This window comes from Aythya ferina (assembly GCF_964211825.1).
Source record: "Aythya ferina genome assembly, chromosome: 1".
NCBI lineage: Eukaryota > Metazoa > Chordata > Aves > Anseriformes > Anatidae > Aythya > Aythya ferina.
This window is the reverse complement of record NC_140296.1, coordinates 201,433,744-201,455,281: the sequence shown is the minus strand read 5'-3', so window position 1 is coordinate 201,455,281 and position 21,538 is coordinate 201,433,744. Positions and strand designations below refer to the sequence as shown.

General features: G+C 39.1%; 1 protein-coding gene across 11 annotated transcripts in view; it reads left to right on the top strand.

Moving 5' to 3' along the window:
• The window catches only part of CELF2 (CUGBP Elav-like family member 2), a 560,320-nt gene that overhangs the window by 290,579 nt on the left and 248,203 nt on the right, over window positions 1-21,538 (top strand). For 4 of the 11 annotated variants that reach the window (XM_084506680.1, XM_084506677.1, XM_084506679.1 and 1 more), the window contains exon 1: window positions 14,029-14,229. The exons of the other annotated variants lie outside the window; for them this stretch is intronic. In XM_084506680.1, coding sequence (XP_084362806.1) covers window positions 14,123-14,229 — 107 coding nt within the window. In that variant the 5' untranslated portion in view covers window positions 14,029-14,122. Of the gene's footprint in view, window positions 1-14,028; window positions 14,230-21,538 lie in introns of those variants that run through there. 11 annotated transcript variants of the gene reach the window in all.

Below are 21,538 nucleotides of genomic sequence, written 5' to 3'. Positions count from 1 at the left end.
TGTGGTGTCTGAATTGCAGGCTCTGGAAAAGCAAGGGGGATGTCTTTTATTCTGTCTGGCATGGAGGCCAAGAACTGAGCTTTCGGTGCTTGCTGTTGCCTGCATATTTCCTTGCACTGTGCTCCAGTCCAGGCACTTAAACTTGGCAACTTTTTCTTCTCAGCCCTGAGAGTTCATGCAGCAGAGAGCAGCTGAATGCCCCCTAGCCATGGGTATTTTAGCCTGGAGGGACAGCCACCGGGACAGCCTTGAATGTCACCCAAGCACTGGAGTTAGGCAAAACTTGGGTTTGGGGTGCCAGCTTTCATCTATTCTGTGTATCATGGTCATAGGTTAGCAGTACAGTGGGGTAGAAGCAATAAGTGCCGATGAAACAAATGAGAGAAACTGTATGTAGTCTTGGCTTGTCACTGCTGGTATTGCTGTACTTCATCCCAGCAAACATTTAAATGGTGGGGTCTCAGAACATTTCCTTCTGACCAGACCTGTCTCACTCCCTGGCTGCATCCTGAGTTTGTCACATTAAGTGTTCTCATTTCTTTCTTCCATTTCCCGTCTCTCATCTCTGGGTTGCCATCAGTGGGCAATTTGGGATTAGGCACATTTCCTAGCACGATATCTGTAACTGCTGTTTGGGGAAAACAGCACCATTTTCAGGTAGGATCTTTCCCTCTCTCCTTCCTGGAAATAAGAAAAAGACATTTTTCTTAAGCTTGGAAATAAGAAAAAGACATTTTGGTACAAGAAGAAGTCTGCAGAGCATGGATGATCTGTATACTGTAATGTTGACTTAGATTGTAACAATGAACTTCAACATGATCGGCTCTAATATTAAAGTACACCAGTGAGTGAATGGCAAAGCTCCTGTGGAACAGAACCCCTCTGAGCACATCCCCTGGCTGCTTGATTAACTCCTAAGAAGATGCTCTGAACTACACAGCTTGCTTTCTACACACACACTACAACTTCCCATCTTTACGCTTTGTATCCTCTGGGGAACATTTTTACTTTTGTTTCATTATTTAAAGCAAACCTAATATTAATGATGGGGTTGCTGTGCATTAAAGCACTGTGCTACCAATTCACATCAGCTCATATCTTTTGGTGAGGCTTTCTGCATAATTTATGTCCAACAGAGTGTATGCTGACAAGAATTTGAGGATTTAACCATGTTTACTGCTGCTTGCAATAATTAGATCACTTCACACTGAAACTACTAAACAAGTATAGCAAGGTGGGCCTCTGAGTAACTGTTAAATTTACAGTCTTCTTTGTAACTGGTCAAACATAAAGAACTTGAAATATGTTTCGTAGACTGTTCTTTGTATTAGCATCTACAGAAATCCTAAATGCTTTAAATAAGATACATGGGTGCCATCAGATGGACCAAGACAAGAACTGGCAAGGAAAAATCATGTCCGAAACACAGGGTTTGCCCAATCTTGCCTGTATCTCTTGAGTGTGTAAAACTTTTGATGGTATTTCTCAAAAGAGTTTTATAAGAGCTGTGTTGGACCCCTGAAGAAGTTCCAGACATCAGGAGATCACAATTCGTTGACGATTTTAACACTTCTAAACATGAGCGGAATAGAAAAGACTTTAAATGAGAAATCAAACCCACACATGTGTGCTTCTGTTAACCTCTGGTTTGGCACATTTCAGATCGCTACACACATTTCTATGTGCTGTTCCTTCAGCCGTGCTCTGGCACCTGGATGAAAGTGTATACCAATCTATATGCCTCAACTACCAAATAAATAAAAATATGGTGGGCATGGAGTCAATGAAGAACAACCCAGAAGGCATATGCTCCAAATGCTGTGTAGAAAAATTATTAGAGGGAAAAAAATCAACAAAAAAAACTCACATGTACATATTTCCTAAAATCTAGTATTGTAAGTGGAAAAGAAAGACTTTTTTTTCATTGTGATGGATTATGTTAGAATGATAAGAAAGATGAGAAATTCAGACTCATTCAGACATCCAAAGAGAGCTCACAGACAGCAGCAGTAAAATCTTCAACTTCTTGCACAGATAAACCATAGAAACACTCTGTCCTCTGTTTTGAAAAGCATTTTCCAACAGTCACTTGTTCTTGTGGCTCCTTCTCACCTTCAGGTTCTGTCATCTAATATCTCAGCCAAAGTGGAAGGCTTTTATATTCAGAGTGGCTCCATCCATTCTTTGACAGTACTAAAGGTTTCAGGTAGCAGAATGTGACCCTTCATATATTTTATATTCCAAGGACACAATTACTGTGAGAGGTGATGTTTTCTATCTAATCGAGTTCTGTAGCCGGGGGTGTGGAGAAGAACAATCAAGCACAGCAAAAATTTATCTTCTTCACAAGTTGGGAAGAGTCAAGCTGGATCAAGTGACCCCACATCATCAAGTCAGGCCGTTTTGAGAGGAGATGTGGTTGCTAACCTCTGCCACACAAAGGAGACTTTAAATTACTATTCCCTAGAGATCCGAGGGAAGGAAGAGTTTCCCAGGCAATTGAAGCCGTAAGTCTGGGTGCTCTTTGCCACATGCCAGAGAGCTCTTCTGATTCACTAATTGTCCGTTGTTTATTTCCTGAATTTGACAATACCTTGTCTTGTTTTGACAGCTTTCATAGCAGCTCACCTTATTTCACTTTAGATGTTCTACAGTAACGTGTGGGAGAGGGACACTTGCTAAGGTGCCCTTTTACATGGGAATGTGTGTTGGGATGTCCCTGAGGTGACAAAAGAGGTGTAACCTTTTCCTAGATATCAGGCTGCTTGATTTTGGATGCCATTTCTGAAAGACGGATGTTCACTGGTATATACTACAGATTTCAGAAAAGGCATCCAAAACCAAGCAATCTGTTGTATATACCAGTGAACATCCATCTTTCACTTACATCAGAGTATGGAGCCTGCAAAGGAAGCCATGACTTGGTTTTGCATCACTGATGCAAAGTGATTAAGAAAAACATAGTTCCTGCATATGTTACTCCTGCACTTCATTTCCTCAGTCATATCTACAAGTGAAATGCATTCAAATGCCAAAAATATGTAGCACTTCTGAAGCTGATTGTTATTAATATTGTTCTGTTTGGGGTTTCTTAGCTGTAAACCTTTTTGAAGTGCCTAGTGAACAGCCAGAGGAGCAGCTTGGGGGGGGGGAAGACAACTTTGAAATACACAGAGCAGAAGCTTTAATCTCGAGTTGTGACTGACATCAAACAAAAGTGCAAAAATCTGCCTTTGTTCTTGAGCACAAAGGGTGTGTTTGTTGTTTGTTCAGGGTAAGTGAAAGGCCCCCATGAAGTCCCACTGAAGATGTTTAATGAATCTGGCAGCCTCCAAGCTCTCTCTCCTACAGAGTAATCCTAACGACAGACCCATCACACGTAATTTAACAGCATGTGACACAACAGTCTCTACTGAGGAGAGACTTTGGAAGGATAACACTTTTATTACTCAACAGCACAAGCCCCTTAGGGTCAGCATTGTGGAGCAGAGCTCATGGTGGTGGTGGTCACATTTTCATCTCGGAATCGAGGAATTTACGTTGTCAGGTATCTGTTATAAAGCTTTGTTAAGATAGACTTTGAACTTGTGTTTAAAACTGGGTGAATTATGCTGTCATGATTACGTAGTGTGGGTGGCCTGGATTTTGGCAGCCTCAACTTGTAGTAGAAGTCAAAGTCAAGAATATCTAAGAAAGGAGGTATGCTACCAAAATCAGGCCAAACAGGGTCATGGCTGTTACAGAAGGAAGGGAGAAATAGCATCAATTAATAGTAGAATGATAAAGGAAAAGACTATTAAAAAGAAAAGAAAAAAAATACACTTCTTAGGAATTAGGTCATCTTAGGCTTACCATGTCTGTATATGTTATTTTTTATCATTTCATCCTACTTGTTCAGTCTTTGGATGACTAGAATAGGAATGACAATGGTGAGTCTTCAGCCTCCTTGTCCTTTCTATGGTCTTACCCTTATGGCCTTTTGTATTGTGGATGTTGAACTGTTCGTTGTCAAATCTCATGTTCTGTTGCTGGGGTAAGGACATTTTGGGTGGCAGAGAGCGTGTGGAGTAGCTGGTTTGCGCCTTTTCGGCCTGAGCATCTATTGCCCATGAATGGGGCAGAAAAATCCTCTCCTAACTTGATTGCTCGTGTAGGAGTGCTCTCTGAGTGCATTCTCTCAGCCAAATCTGTTTTCAGCTCTGCCTCATGCCACATGCATAATTTTGATTAATTCATGTTTCTGTGTGACAGATTTTTCTGTAAAATGGGCATAACTTTCTTTACCTACTTTGGGATAAGGTATAGAGGGGAGTATGACTACTTACTTCAGCAGCCTCTCCAGGGACTGCTGAAGAGCTGAGCACTACCTGCTGTTGCATTTGATCCCCATGCCAAGTGCCAAACAGAGCTCCAGTAAACCATCATCCATCAGGTGTGATGACTGGGATTCAGCTTCGGTGCCCAAACACCGATACTCTGGAACACAATACACTGCCCCTTTCCACGAGCCTCTCTGCAAGGTATCACAGTTTGAAATAATTCCTTGTTCTCTTTTGAATTGCAAGAATATTGTAGGATCTATCTAAAATAGCAGTCCCTGTTTCCCTCCCTACTTCCCCCACCCCTTATCAAGTCAGACGTCCAAAATCAAGTGCCTGTGTACTCTGCTGACAAGCACAAGGGGATTAGGGAGTGACGGGTTTAACAAAACTGGCTCAAGGTTTTGTAAAATGCATCTTGGAGCTTGAGCTCCGAACGAGCCATAAAATTCCTCCCACGAGGTCGAAGTGAGGTTTCTGCAAGACTGGATCAGAACATAATAATGCTTTTTTAGGTTATTTTTTCTTGCTTTCTAAAAGGTGCTACAAAAAACATGTGATTTTTGAAGATGCCGCAAGACTAACAATGACTTAATGCAACCATTGTGTAAAAATCACAAATGCGTTTTACCACCAGCAAAAAGAACTGATTTCTGGGCTGCATGCAAACCATTTGGGGCAATTAGCATGTAATTTAATTTGCATTAATCAGCACAAGGTCAGCAAGAAATTAACTTTGGGTGTAGATTTTACATATAACAGCATATGAGAAGAAGGGAGGAACTGCTTTTACAGGGTGTTAATTTGGATTTAAGTGCGCTAAGCAAATTTTTCAGGGTTTGGCCTTGCAGAAGACAGATGAATGATGTGGATTTGAGAACACCGAAAGTACAGAATGATGTGGAGAGTTACCAAGCGTTTAATGTCACAATATGTAAACGCTTTAACAGATTTCTTGACACTTGTAAGCATCAGAGTGCAGGTTTTGCTGAAGTGTCTAGCACATTGCTCGTGCTGAAGGGCTGCATCCAGCTGAACGTGGGTGGGGTCCCACAAGGCTGTGGGCACTGACCATGCATTGCACCAAACAATTCAGGAACACAGGCAGATGTCCCAAAAGTACAGGCCTCTGTGTAGCTCTGAAATGGGAAGAATCTGTGCAAATGACTTAATTCCATGTGCACCCCTTTCACTCCCCAGCTTTTCCCTCTGCTGCCCTTTCATTTCAAAAAGCCTCTGGGGGCTCCAGGAACCTTTGTTTGGTGCTAGCAACATGGCAAGCATTGCAAAAAATTCACTTCCGGAGACTCAGAAATTGCTTCTAGCATTTGGTATCTGATCATCTGGTTGTGGGAAATGAGAAGCTGAGGAGTCTGCTGGTGCTTGATTGTGGGGAAGAGAGGGGTAAATAATAAGTAGTCACTCTCATGCTTTTTTATTTGAATGAAAGCATTTATCAGTTGTAGGGCATGGAAATTGAAAGAGAGTCACTTCTGTTACCTGTTTTTCTCCCGTTCTTACCTGTTTTTCTTCTTCTTCTTTTTTTTTTTTTTTTTTTCTGTTACCTGTTTTTACCTGTTTTTGTTAGCAGGGGTAACATCAAGGCACTTTGGAGGTGCCACATGTGCATCTTTGCCACACCAAAGTTAGAAAGAAATGTGAGCAGTACTGCACAACCCTTTTCCAGAGAGAACATCATTGCCAGGCCTACACCCATAACCCAAACATTCTTGTGGAAGCAGGATCTGTGGAAAAGATAGACATGGAGACCTGTCATCCAGTTATTGATGGTGCTTAACTGAGATGCTAAGGTTGATACTACTTCACTTGCACTTCCCGTGAAGTCAAAGGGAGCTCCTTGGTGAGTTGGACTGTAAATATACGAGGGGAAAATGCATCTTTTTCTGTTCACCGTAGAGGAAGCCAAGAGTGACTACTCTCTTGGGCTTCTCTGTTGTTTCCAAAGTTAAATAGGATTAATCAGGCCAAAGCATGTCTGGAGGAACCAGCTATATGAAGAGTTTGGTCATGCAAAGTGTGCTTACCTTGGGACTCAGAATTAGGATCCAATTTGTTCATGTTCATGAGCTGGGATCATACCTTTATCAGATAACTTGGTTTAGCTTAAGCTTTCCTCCCTCTGTGGCTTAGGATATACATGTATCTTCCACTAAAACATTCAAGCTGGTGGAAACTGTCTGCCTTCCACAGGAAAGAGCTTTTTGCAAGTGTATCTATGGCACTTCTTATGCTGCTTCCATTAATTTAGGAAGATTTTGGTTTTAAGCAGTGTTTTCCCTTGTTAATTATCTCACTACTAAAATATATGTATTTCATTTTAAATGTGTATGTCAGACTAATAAAAGCAAATTCAAACTTGATACCTTTTAAGGAATTTTAAAGGAAACACTTAGCCCAGAACCTCAATTTGGCCAGGTTTTACATCAGGGAGTTTCAAATGCCTCCATCTACAGGGTGTTTTCACAGGTTCTGATTTATTTCTTCCTCCCCACAAATTAATGTCCTAACTCTGAACCACAGACCCTATAAAACTATGAATCTGGGGACTAGAATCACTAAAAAATCACTAACCATTTTTTAACATCTTGCACAAAGTTGTCAAGTGTTGGATGACATGAGAAAGGTCAAAAAATGTATTCTGTAGTAAATCTAACTGATGATTTATATTCCAGCTCTTTCCTTTTAATCAATGCTAATAGACTTTTAAAGAAAAAAAAAAAAAAAGAGAAAGAGAGAGAAGAGAGAGAGAAGAGCATCTTCTGTATATAAAATATTAGGTAGCGAATTTAAAATATTAAAGTGACATGATTTTTTTTATCATGCAATAAAGTTAATTAGGGAGGCTGAAAGCTTCTGAAATAACTGTTTATACTAATATATTTATAAAATAATAAAAATATTTTGTACCTATTCATTTTATTTTTATGGCAACTGTATAGAAATTGATCCATTTCCTTCTCTTTGGAGAGTATATAAAAGGAAATATGTAATCTGTAAATACTCTTTCTTCAAAGTCTAACTCAGAATTATTAGGTAATGAATCAAGAGTTCTCAACCAATATTTGCACCTAATTCAAGCTATTTGCAGTTGCTCTCTCTTCCATACAGAACAATGCTGTGTTAGCTATCTCTACAGGCAAATTCATGGATGCTGAGTTGTTCTAATAAGCCTAAATATCACGTTAGACCGTGTAGGAGTAAGGTCCACTTATCACATCACATTCACAGCTAAAGGTTCTCTGGGTAGATGCATCCACTCATCTAGATACAAAATCCAAGAAATTAAACCTCCCCTTCATTTTCACTTGTACATCATCTTCTCCTGAACATTGTTCTGTCTTCTGATATCTTGTTTTTAAATATCCACAGTCATCCCTAATGATGGATCTATTTCATGGATCCATGAAACAATCCTTCTGCTTAGATCACCATGACATCATTTCAAAAGATATATATAATATATCTTTATAATATATATATAATATATCTTTATAATATATATATAATATATAATATATAATATATAATATATAATATATAATATATAATATATAATATATAATATATAATATATAGTATATAATATATAATATATAATATATAGTATATTATATATAATATATAATATATAATATATAATATATTATATATTATATATTATATATTATATATTATATATTATATACAATATACTATATATATATTATATAGAATTGTTAAATGTGTGCTGTTGTTTTTTTGTTGTTGGTGGTGGTTTTTTGTTGTTTTTAAAGTTGTAATTTAAGAGGATGAATAGCCATTAAATTTTCATCTGTAATTATTAACATTGTTTGCATTCATTCATGCTTGTTCATATACACAGCTTATACATTTGTATATACTGTGAAAGTTCACTTTCTTTAGATTGTGCCCATAAGAACACAAGGTCTTTGATTTTCCACATGACACATCTAAATGTGATTATCTTGGCATTGCTGAAAGTCTGAAATAAAAATATTCCTGTTTAGACAGAGCAGGTTCTACTTATACCTTAAATAGACTTTAAATTAAAGCAGAAAATAAATGATTCTATAAGCAGCTGTGTTCGTTCTCTCTCTTTCTCTCAGATCTGCTGCTCTGTTGCCTCCCCTGCTTCTCTTCGCTCTTTTGATCAGCTTTCTTCTCCTTCCCCTTAGTTGCTGGCCAGATGTTCTCATGACATGTAGATCTTTCCAACTAAATTATTTGCTTTGTAGAGTAGCCATGTCTGCAGTCACAACCTGGCCAGTTGTAAGTTGTTTCAAGTGATGTATTGACTTTAAAAAAAATAAATAAATAAAAATAAAACAAAACAAAAAAACCCTCTGATGTATGTTTATGTGTTAGAATCTGTGATTTGCATATGCTGCAATTTTTGCCCCTTCCGTGTTGAGGGTGGGGGAAGCACCAGAGCATGTAATTTCAGTAAATAGGGGATTTTGTTCCTTCTGGTTCCCCTCTCTTCCAGATGCTGAGATGCTCTGAGTCAGCACTGTTGAATGCTAGAGGGAGGCAGCACACACCTTTTCTAACGGAGAGAGGCAGTGGATACCAGTCTTGCTTATGCTTTAAAGGAGGAACTTTTTATTTCACTGCTGCCCAAATATTAATCTTCAGCATTTACGCAACATTTTGAACTTTTGTGGTTTCTGTCTGTGATATTTTATTTTCATGATGCTCCTTGGATGCTCCCAGGTGGAAAAAGTAAGACTAGAAAAGACCTCTTGCATCATCCAGACTGACCTGCATTTTGTAGGTCTGTAAGTAATTGCTACCCCCATGACTCAGAAAGGAAAGCCAGGTATATAATCTAAAAGATCTGCCAAAACAGACAAAAGAAGGTGCTAGCAAATGTTAGACTGTTTTTATTGCATGTCTAAAAAGAAAAAAAAAAAATCAAAAGCAAACAAAAATATGATTTGTTGCATCTTTACTATATGAGCTTGAAAATAATTTTCCTTCTCCTGCACACCACGATGACACTCCCAGATACTGTGGGTATGGTTAACACACACAATGCATACAGTTAGTATTTGTCCTGAAGACACCATGGAGTGCACACATGCAGCTGCCCCTGCAATTGATCAATATGGTATTACCATGAAATTATATTAAGATACATACTGGTGAAAAATGGTGTCTCTGTATCTTGGGTTATCATATCCTAAAACAGTGAAGAAACTTATCAACCTGTGTGTACATGCAGAGTACAACTAGCAAATGCAGGACTCCAGTACCATGTGGTTATTGATCTGATAAAATGTCAAATTGCTGAGGTCCGCTACCAAATTTTATCTCCTGTATACAGCTAGCTTAAAGGATGTATAAACAAACAAGAAGCCAAAAGAGGAAACTGAGACAAACACATGATAATTTGTTGTAGATTAAAACAAGCAATAACCTCAAGAGCAGAGGTGATGCCTAATGAGACATAACCCATGGAATTATAGCCCCTTTCTTGCTACTCACATTCACCTGTAAAGCTGTCCAGTTAAGTTCAGCAACTTCTAACAGCCTAAGAGCCTAAGGTGATGAGCTGCTCATTTTGCTAGGAGATTTTAAGAGGAGACACCTAAACGAACTGCCTGCTCTCCAAAAGCACACTGTAAAGACCCCATGTGTTCTACTTCTGAAGCTGATGATCTTCTTTCTGCTTCAAACTTTACATGGGTGTAGCATATCAGATTGCTTCAGACCTGGAAGTCCTGTTTATCTCCATCTTGAGTGTTGGAGGTGTCCTGAAGACAGGTTACATCCACATCTAGAAGTGGCAAAAGTGCTCAGGTGGTCACAGCACACGGCCATGTGTCCTGCCTGGTGATGCTGAAGCAGAAACATGCAATTTCTCACCTTTGTTTTTGGCATGTAGGTGGGATTCATCTTGCATAATGTATGTATTTAAAAGTTGGGTATCTCCTCCCCTTGTAGTCAATAGAAAGAAATATTGTAGTCAATAGAAAGAACTCTTTAGAATAACTAATCTCTAGGCACTGATAATAAAGAAACCTTAGACGACTATCTTAGACTAATTGCTCAGCTTCAATGGTGAGATTTAACCATCTTGAACAGTAAAATGCTATCAGATTAGAAGAGTAGGCTTTCATACAAATCAACTGTTATGAGCATAAATAACCACATAGAACAACAGATAACCAGGGTGTAGACTCCTTCTGTGAGACAAAGTGTTTGTGTGACTCTCAACAATACACTGTTTTAAATAGCTCTTAGTGTCCTGTATATTTATTGTCACGGTGCTCTATGCAATTCATTGCGTTTTTCCATTTTATGGATGCAGATATGAGCAAGAGGTTAATTGGCTTGCATAAGATCTGACACAGGGACATGTGGTGAAATGGGAAAATGAGTCACAGCTTTCTATTGCTCTCACGATTGCATTCATGATTTTTGGGCATTCGTGATTTTGGGGCAGTTGTCCCGGACTTTTGTCCACCATTTTTCTGCCATGAAATATAGTTCGTTGCTTGGCTGACAGTATTGGTTGCTTAGTGTAGCAACCAATTTTAACAAAAACAAAACAAAACAAAGCAAAAACACTATGTTTTGGACTTATGAATACTTTAAAAATTCTGTAGACAAACAAAAGTGTCAAAGAATACTTTAAAGTAGAAGAGAGCAGAAGACAGTTTTTTTTAATTTATATAAATCATTGATATTACTACTGGTTGCCACAGAAGTTTTGATCATTTTCTCTCTGTAAATGGTTGGTATTCCTGGGACCTTTAAAGGTTTTGCAATCCTGCATAATTAGTTCAGCAAATTCATAGACCCTATGTACAGGGCTTGGGTTTACTTTAAATATAAGGCAACAAAACTATTAAACTTCCAATGTCCACCACTGCGTGTAATTTGTGTAGAACATTCTGCAATATATACATACGAGTTATGAATCTACAATCAATTTTAGTGTTAAATGTTGAATTTAAACTCCACAGCTGGACTTTCATCTTGAAAGAAGCCAGATAGCCCTGTGCATCTGGTTTAATCTTCCCTTAAGCCATATTATTTTAAAGGCACTCCTGCTTAGTACATCTTACAATTGAAAAATAATACTCATATTCCTTCTCATCCTCAGCAGCTCTGATCCCTCTGCAGATGTTGCTCTGTCAGACGTTTCATTATGTGTGATAGAAAACATAGGTTCTTTTTGTCTGTCTGTGTTACCACTTTGTGGATTTTATTTTCTTTTCCTTTATTTATTCCTTTGGCTGTAGATGAGTCCTTCCTAAATACTTCACTTTATTTCCTATTGCTGCTGCTCTGCTGTCTTTCTAAGTACAAAAACGATGGAGAACTTGCAATTGCGCGGAGCTGCCCAACAGAAGCCCATTGATTCCCCACCAAAGGGCTCTGTGGGAGCCATTCTACTCCAGCCTGAAAAGAAATCTTTGTTCCCTCAGCTGGTAGTGTCTTAAGATGCCGATAGTTGCCATATTTTTGGAAAACTGTAGCAGTTTATCAGACTGTTTGACACTTCCCATTCAGCTGTATATTCTTGAGCATACTCTGGTATTTGCCTCCTCTCATACATCAGTCTCATGAGCATGAGACTGGTCTGGAGCAGCCCAGGCGTCACGGTGAGTTACACCGCTCAAAAGTCATTTGAAGACAAACGGTGAAGGAGAAGGAATCTGGAGTGCTGGTGCCCATGCCTGAAATGGTAGCAATGGATTTAGTATTTGGGGCAGGAGGTATGGGATTTGTCATGTTGGTTTAGTATTTTCCTGGCCGCCTTCCATGACTGTTCAGATATTTTTAGCATGAAGTACAAGCTATGTTGTCTCAGTTGACCTTGGAACATGACATTTTAACATGGCATTGGTTTGAATTGCTAATCATTAAAATGATTTATTATTTTTTATTACAAGAGCAACTAGAATCCCAGTCATGTTTTGCAGATGAAAAGGGAAGCAAATTGAAACCCATCTTCTCTTGACTTGCAGTCCTTCATGATATCCATGTTTCCCCAACTACTGTCTTCCTTTCTTTCTCTCTACATCATTACAAGTAGATTAGACTTAGTTTTGTATTTTCACTTGTCTTTTGGTCATTTGATAAATATTATATCAGAACGACTGAAACTAATCCCAAGGTCTCACAGTGCTAAATGAGAAGCGTAGAACAAAAGGATCATTTCTGCTGCAATTTATGACCTTAATAGATGTTTACAGCTACTATCTGAAAGGCAAGGAGTTGCTATCAGTATATTTATACTGGTGATTGCTCCCTCTTTGCCTTAATTCCCAGGCTCAAGTTTACCAGAAAGATCAAGCCCCTAAATGTGAAGTTCTGTTCAGGAAAGCGTTAGCATCCTGGCGTCAGGATATCACAGCAGTATATTTTAAGACACTGGCGTATAATGTAGGAAAGAAGTTCAGAGCTACCGCAGATATAGCTGGAAGTCTATGAAAGTTTGGATTCAAGATTTGAGGTTCAGATCTATTTCAGGCTTAGTGTATTTGACTCCTACTGGGCTCTTTGAGTAGCTTTCATTTTTTGATGACTGTGTTCATTGAGTTTTGCATGTGCCTACATGAACAGGACCTCAGAGAAAATGACAATCATTGTTAAGATGCATTTTACTGCGTCAGTGATGCAGAGAAGCCTTTGGCTGAAAAAAAGTGTCAAGGTCTTGTTGACATTTTAAGCACCAACTCAAGCATCTGATGTAGATGTAAAACAAACAAAAATGAAAGAAAGCAAACAAACAATAAAGGAAAAAAAGAAAAAAGAAAAAGAAAAAAAAAAAAACACCAACAACCATCTTCCTGCCCCCAAAGTAGCTGCATTCACTGCCAGAAGCTGAAACCAAGATGTGAAAATAAACCTCTCTTTGACTATCCTGGCAACTGGGAAACCCACGACCAATTTCTACAAATCACATGGCGGATCTCTGAATTAGGGCCCCAAAGACTGTTTCCTTGAAATCAGAGTCATGCTATAGTTTCTTTCATACATCGGAAGTGAGTAAATCATTGAATAATGCAGCCCCTTTCCTGTCTGTGAGAACTCTGCCAAACCAAGCACATGGGACTGGGTTCAAACAAAATCAGTGCCTTGCTAAAGCCAACGTAGAGGATTTGTGTTTTGGAGGGGTTGAAATTGCCCAGATAAGCAGAAAACTTGCAGAAGATCCCCAGGTGCCTGCATTAATACTCCCCAGTCACTCTGATGTGAGCTGGCAGGTCCCATAAAGCCACTCAGCCTTGAACGGGGAAGGGAAGGAGGCAGGGAACAAGAGCTCCAGCTGCGACTCCAAAGCCCCAGAAAGAGCCTCTAACCCAATTCCCTTCAAGTGCACAAGCCTTGCGAGCCGCAGCATCTGTTTGCCACTGTATTCACCAAGTTCACAGGGCAAACAAAAGATCCATATCAAGCATGCATCCTTCAAGGGGGAGGAAAGCCTCCCCTCCTTCACCCATATTCTTCCCTGTTGTCTTTCAGTTATTTTTTTTTTTTTTCGGGGGGAGAGTGGGGGGTGAAGATGTCACTAATTTTTTTTTATTTTTTTTTTCTTGATGGTAATTAAGAGAGCTAACACCAGCTAGGCTAGAGTGAACGCAAACAAGACCCCTATAGGCAGCACAGTGCATTAATGTAAAATATGCCCAGACAACATAACTTGTCAGAGAGGATTATTTCTGCTTAGTGAATCTGCAGGGGCCCCTTTGCTCCACCACTCAGCGTCTGCCTAGAGAGAGAAAGAGAGAAAGAGTAGCCATTAGTGAGTAGCTACTGTGGCATTGATGTTTGAGCGCACTTCTGAACTGGCTTTTGTTGAGAATATTGGTGCAGAAAGCATGCGCTGTCCCAAATCCGCTGTTACTATGAGAAATGAGGAGCTGCTTTTAAGGTATGTTGTCTCCTTTGTTTTAACGCGTGCTTTCGAGTTGCCTGGGCCCGCTGCAACTATAACCGTGCTGGGTATTAAGTAGTTTCCCTATTTAAAGGAAAAGACAGGCATTGCTGCGTGCAAGGAGCGTTTCACTAGTTAGAATCGCACATTTCATGTCTGACGACAAATGTACGGAGAGGGCAAGAAGACAAAAAAAATAATATGTTTATATCTGTTTTTCCTAAATGAGAGCTGGTATTTCTTTTATCACCTCCTTTGCAATGTTTCTGCCTGCTTCATTATTATGCACTGGGCATGGAATAAGCATGGAAAAAGCTCAGGGAGACTCCATATTAGAGCTAGTGCCCTAAATACCACTTTAATTTTCACTTAGCCTATGTAAATAGTTATTAATGCTCTACCTCGTCCTCGCCACTTGAAGATGTTTTAAAAATATGTAAATACTCCCATATGTGGGATTACACATATATTCTTAATGCTCCAAGGTTTAGCGGGGGGCCAGCATCGACTACTCTTTTCAGAGACACACACACACACGCAGACACACGCACACACGCACACAAACACACACACACGGAATTATGCTGGAATTGGCACCCTGCTTTGAAAAATGTAGTCTTTTGTTTATTTGCTAGCAGACATCGTAGCATTGAATACATCTTTTGGTCTGACAATGGGACAGCTGAACAATGGTGCTGTCAAACTAGCTTAATGTATGTCTGGCGGTGGGGTGGGTTTTGTTTTTGTTTTTCTTTTTTCTTTTCTCAGCCCCTTTTTCATTTCCCTTAATCTTTTTGCATATGCGGTAGAATATGAAGTCCATTGCCTAATTTGTGAAGGTTGTTTCATTTGAGATCCGCTGCTAATAGTGCAGGGAGGGGGAGGTTTGCATCTTACAATTATGTCCATTGCATTAAGTTGGAGATTTATTGCTAGCAACCTCTCCTTTAACTGTGGAGAGAAAACTTATTGATTCTGAAAGCTTACAATAGTGCTGTCAATCTGGCAAATACACAGTTGCCAAATGTGCCCTTGCATGATTTTATGCCTGATCATATCAACTTTAACTGCTGTTTTGAAGATACTGTTTCTAATTTTGTTTAGGTAATGAAAATGCAATAAAAATGATAAATCAGATCTCAAAGTGGGAGCCCATGCTACTTTCCCTTTTTATAATCCAGCTATTAGCATATTTTAAGGTCAGGCAGAATAATTTACCTGGATGATTCCTATTCCTATCCCAAAATCTAACAAATTATTCATATGACATTTCATGAATTATCTATCTATTTTGACAGCCATAGTTTAGGATTAGAACAGTTAACAATTTTTGTTTTGCATTTGGAAAAATGCTCACGTACATTATGCATTATGAAAAGAAACTGTTACAAAGCTATTTAAAATTTCTGAGTTCTTTCTTGGACAACAGTTTATGTCTTAAATAAAATGAATTGTCATCAGATTTGTGGAGTTTCTGAAGCTGCTTAAAGTCTTTGAGTAGTTTACATGTTAAGTACATACATCACTTTTAGCAATAATTGTAATAATTTTCTGAGAGAACAGGTGGATAGTTATCAGTGTGGCTTATTTTTTGCTTGGGTCAATTAATTTTAAGGGTTTCATAATTTCTTTTTTCCAACTGGATTCCAGGGCTTGATTTATACAGGTTCAGGGAGCTATAAGATGCCTTAATTTAAAAAAAAAAAAAAAAAAAAAAAAAAAAAAAAAAAAAAAGTGAAGATTTAATGGTGGGGTTCAGAGCTTTCTAAAGCATGTATTTTCAACAAAAAATAATGTTTTATGGGGAGACTCTTGAATACTTGCTATGCTTTTTTGAATTTTTTCTATTGTTGTCTCATCTCCTTCCCTTGTGTGTTGAGATGGTATAAATCAATACAAAAGAGTTTACGTGAACAAAAAGGTAATATCGCATAAAATAGTCTTGAAGCCTAGAGGTTATGGATTATCAGGTAGTGCTTGCATGCTGTGTGTTGTGCATAAACAAGAAGAGAGAAAGTATGGTGTTTAATATAATGGGACCATGCAATAATTCACTTTCTTGGGAGAACTTCTCTCGAGCCAAACATTAACTAGTTCACAACTGCTCTCGGCTGCCAGAACCAGGATGTGTTATGCTTTACCAAGTTATCCTCCTGTAGCCTGTGCTTTCTAGCAGCCGCTGCCCTTTGTGAGTGGCAGCCAAGTAAATACCTCGCTCCCGCTGACATGGAAATGCCCCGTTGGTGGCTGCCCAGAGCAGGGTGGGTGCCACTCCTGTAGCAGACACCCAGAGCCACCTGGGCAGCACAGCCACCCTCCACTTGTAAGGACTATTCAATACTAAAACTCTTTCCTAAGCGCTCTTCTCACAGGTGAGTTCATACTAAACTTATAGTAGTTCCTATGTTTTCAGATGAAATGCTGCATAAAATACATACAAGACAGGTTTGTGTCTTGGTTTGCCAATTACTTTGTTCTTTTCCAAGGGTATTTTCTGACATTCCATTCACATCAAAGGCTAATTTTTTGAATTATTCTGGGTGAACCCTCCTCCAAAAAAAAAAAAAAAAAAAAAAAAAAAAATTCTTTCTATGCATATTTACTGAAATATTGCTTTTTGAGCCATAACAATTATTATTAACATCAAAGAAGGTGAAGCAAATCTGTAACATAAGCTATTTCGTAGCATGCTTGAACAAAAGTGCCAGCTTTTGAGAGGCTATAGGTTCAGAGCTCTCATACATTAACATCACAGGTGTCCTCAGCGTTACCTGTGCTGAATCTCACCCAGTCACAAAGCAATGTGGTGCCTAGCAGTTGTCAAACTTGGCAACATCTGTTTCCATAACAGTGCTAAGAGAGCTCATTCAGACTCTGCATGAGTTGTTATTTGTTCTTGCAATGACCAGGTGTAATGCCAAAAAGAAATACTGTCCTCGGTTGTACCTGGCAGAGCAAGGTGCTAACCTGGCACCCGGCTTCCCATTCTGCCATAGGAAATGGGAGTGAATTATATTTATTTATTAGCCTGGAGTCTTTGTCTGTATTTTTTTCCAGATTCATGGAGCACAATCTCTAACATCAACATGTTAATATTCTCTTTGTTAAATGAGAATAAAACTGAAGTGTTTCTGTTATCAAATTTAAGTATATAAGATTGCAAACTATACCTTTGGGGCTGAAAAACAAAGGAGAGCATTCAATTAATATTCATATCTAGAAGTTTTACTGCAAGTGTAGATTGTGCTTGAATACTTAAGAAGTCATTCAGGAGTGAATCAATACTAATTATTGTAATCAGGAGGGTTAATTAGCTGAAGATGCCGCTGATGGAAAGTTCACTGCTTACAGCCCTGAAAACACCTAAGTTGATGAAATCTGAAAGCAAGATGTCGAGGAGGACTTTATATAGAGAGAAAGGCTTGGCTTTCCTTTGACAGTTGAAGAGCTAGTTGTTCCAAAGGGGAAGCATGGCTTGTACTTTGTGTTTTGCATGATATTAATCTGGGGAGTATTAGATGATGCAACTAAATCTGTCTTGATGATATTTTGTGGTAGTTTCTCATTAAATGCAAGTACCATTTTGGATAACCTGTACTGTCTCTGCAGCATTCATTTACAGATTACCATAAATTAATATGGATAGTCTTATGCATTTGAAATCTTGTTCCAGTAGTGCTATTGGAAAGAGTTTTTATTTTTAATTTTTAACCATTTGTGTGCAGGCATGGGGTCTTTGCATGTTCTGTGTACGTAAACTGCCTCTCAAATATGCAGGTATCCATCTGTGTGTATCTCTTATGTGTGCACGTAAGTTTAAACATTTGTTCATTGTGGCTGTTTATTTCTATAGTCCTGTGCCCCCAGAACTCCCACTCAGTTTCCATCTACAAAAAAGTATTCAACTACATATAATTCAGAAAACAGTTATTGAACAAGCAGTTCAATGAAATTTAAGGCAGATTATAAGGGATAAAGACTGAAAAGATACAACAGAAGAAAACCATTTTCTTCTCCCTTAATTAGAGCAGTTGTGCTTCTTAAAGTGAGCGTTACTGAATTCAGGAAAATCTAGCTATGTCAAATCTTTTCTCACAAGTGAATTGTGGCAAGCTTTCTTCTTTCATGCTGGCTAGTTGTTTTTGTGTTTTTTTTCTTTCTTTTCTCCCCCTTTCCCTCTAGTTATATCTATTTAGGGTATAACCAAGATGAATGTCTGGCTGTTTATTGGAGCACACTGTAGAAAAAATAAAAATAAAAAATCTCTCTCTCTTTCACACACACACTCATGTAAAGCCCCTGAAGTAAAGTGATGTTTTTAGAAGAAAGAAATTCTGTTTCAAAACATATCCTTCTTCACTCTCTAATGACATTAGAGATTATCACGTGCAGGTGCTATTTATCTTTGCAACTGCTTCCCTATGACTGTTTTACTGCTTCCAACACATTTACTTGTATGTCAGCCATATAAAAGGTAACTGAAAATGGCAGCTGTTGAGAAAGCATGTCGCCATGCCTGGAATGACATGCATTATCAGGGCAGCAGGAGTTGCTGGCTCCACAGCCCATTTCGACTTGACCTGCCGAATGATTGGCTGCCTGGGATAGTGATGAATCGCTGGAGTTTATGAAACAGGACTGCTGGCATCCTCACAGAGGAAATAAAAACTGGATTTTTCCTCTAACACTCTCGTCATGGCAAAAATACAGCTTTTTTTGTTGTTGTTGTTTGTTTTGCTTTTGCATTTTTGCACCCTGCAGCGGAAGCAAATACGGCAATTTAATTCGCTTTAATACTGGGCTTGGCAAGTTAATGATGCACTTAAGGTTAACTGTCTTTATGGGATAGAAGGGGGCAGGAGTGAGTATCTAGGTAGGATTTTTTTGCAAATTTGGGGTAAATCTTGATCTGTACCCCAATTTTTTCATCTTTCACTCTGGTCTTGAGACTCACATAGTGTGAGTAGTACCGAGCTCAAGCAGGATGCAAAAAGGATTTTAGCTGTTCTCACTCACAACTTTATTCTCTCTGCTATCCTAAGGATCAGTGACCATTTCATGGGCTAATATCAGCCAGATACATCTTCAGGGTTTCTCAAATAATGGCTAAATTGACATTTCTGGAAATCATCGACTCTCAAATTTGCACTCACTTTCTAGGTGGTTCATGAAATTATATTATGCATTAAGACCACATTACTGGATTAGGCTCTTAGGAGTTGGTGCTTGTAGGAAAGTATCGTGGTCTGTAAACCTGCCAGTACACTGACAAGACTGACACAGTGTGGATCACAAGCTGCCCTGCAAAATGCAGCCAAGTAAAAATGATCCTCATATTTCAATTAAAATACCCAACATTTTGCTGGGAGGGTGGGGAGCAGAGAAAATTACTTGCTTCTCTGTCCACGCAGCAAAGTTGGCGGCTGATGTGCTAGCCTGTGTCCCATCTTCTGGTAGAATAACCTAATTTTAAGTTAAACTCTCTCTGATTCAGAGGAATAGGATTACCAATGAAATTGCTTAGGAAGTTTTAAATATGGCACTTATATAAAGATAATGCTTTCTGCCATTACGTTAGAGAGGGTTTGTCTTGAGTCTTACACTTTGCTGCCTAAGCTTTTCTCCACTAGTTCTGAAAACCAATTTGCATGCTCACGTTCGCTATTAGACTTCTTCACCTTCCTCCGAATAATTCAGCAGTGGCTGCTGCTAGACGCCAGATGCCGGAGGGGCTGCCTCACTCTTGTTATTTAAGGCACAGCCTTCTGATGTCCCTGCAAGGTTTCTGAAACAGAGGGCAAACTTTTGCCGCGTGGGGAGAGGTGGTGTTGGGAACTGTTGCACGTGCCCTTGGGTGCGCGAGGGGGAAATGCTGTCCTTGCTCTGGAGTTCCCATGGCAGCAAATCAGCAGGTCATCTTCAAGAGCAGCCTTTGAGGATGCCAGACAACAGTCTGTCACGGGCAGAGGGCTGGAGGGGAAAAAAAAAAAAAAAAGATAGAAAATCAGAGAGAGGATGTGGGAATTTACTATCCGTTTTAGACAAATAGAGGAGTGAAGAGAAAAGCAAGGGCACCCTGACGTAGATCATCTGGAATTGAACCTTGCAAGTGTAGATAGCTGCGGATGATGTGATAGCTGTGCTGTGGAGTGAATTTAAGATTCAAATCCTGCACCTGCTCTCCCTGGAAGCTGCAGGTCAGCATCTGAAGAATTGAGGCCCTCTAGAAAGGAAATGGTGAATTATCAGAAAACTTAAATTCTTGGAGACCCTATTTTCAACTGTAATAATCTCTTGGTTTCATTTTCCTTTTCTTCTGCCTAAAAAAATTACCTATTTTCAGCTACAATGTGAGGAAGAAGCTCACTCTAAAGCTTGAGAATTTGTCTGCATCATTTCAGCCCACATTTAATTTTAATGAGAGGGTTATATAACCCCCTTTAAAAATAACAAAACACTAACAGAACTGCATCGGCAACATCAGGTGTTCTGCAGTGCTGCTCAGATGAATCATACAGAGATTTGTCTGTGTACGGCTGATGAACATACATTTAACTTAGTTAACCCCCATGCCTGAACATAGCAACCTGGAGTGACCAAATTTTTTTCTAAAGAGCCATTTCCACAAAAGGATGCCAAACTTGTTGCCTGCCCTAGGAACCTCGTGGTTTGCTCATTTTTGTATTATTAAATAGATGTAAAAGTTCCAGATGAATTATTGTGACTCTACTAAGAGGAATCATTTCATATTAAAAACTGAGCTGGTTTTAATGTCTTGCTTCAGAACAGGAAGCCAGTGTTCCTATGTGTTGCACTGAGCCCCAAATCTCTGAAATTGTTAAGAACATCCCATTTAACAGACAGCTCTGGGAGTAATAAACATTTGACTTTATAAATGTTCCTTTTGGAGAGAGAACTCAGGGAGGAAAAATCGAATCAGTGATTGTGAACCTGTTAAACATCTTGGTTTGGATTCAGTCTTTGACTTTGGTTTGTCCCCAAGCCAGTGGTTGCTGGAAGACGGAAAGGGTGACATTACACTTGCCCTACTCATCCTCTTTCTCTTTGCATCCATTGCTGTCCCCAGCCAGTGCTCACCACCTGCTTCCCTGACCCCACATCTCTCACAACAACCAGCTCGCCGAGCTGGGCATAAACCTGCAGAAATCTCAAAGCGATGATAAAATGAGGGAGTTTTTGTGTCTCCTAGTGTGGATTTGGGCCGGAGTAAAAGATTTTTTTTTATGGTGGGCTCTTTCCCCTGTTCTATGAAAGCATTAGTAGGGCTCTTGAGCATCGTGAGGAT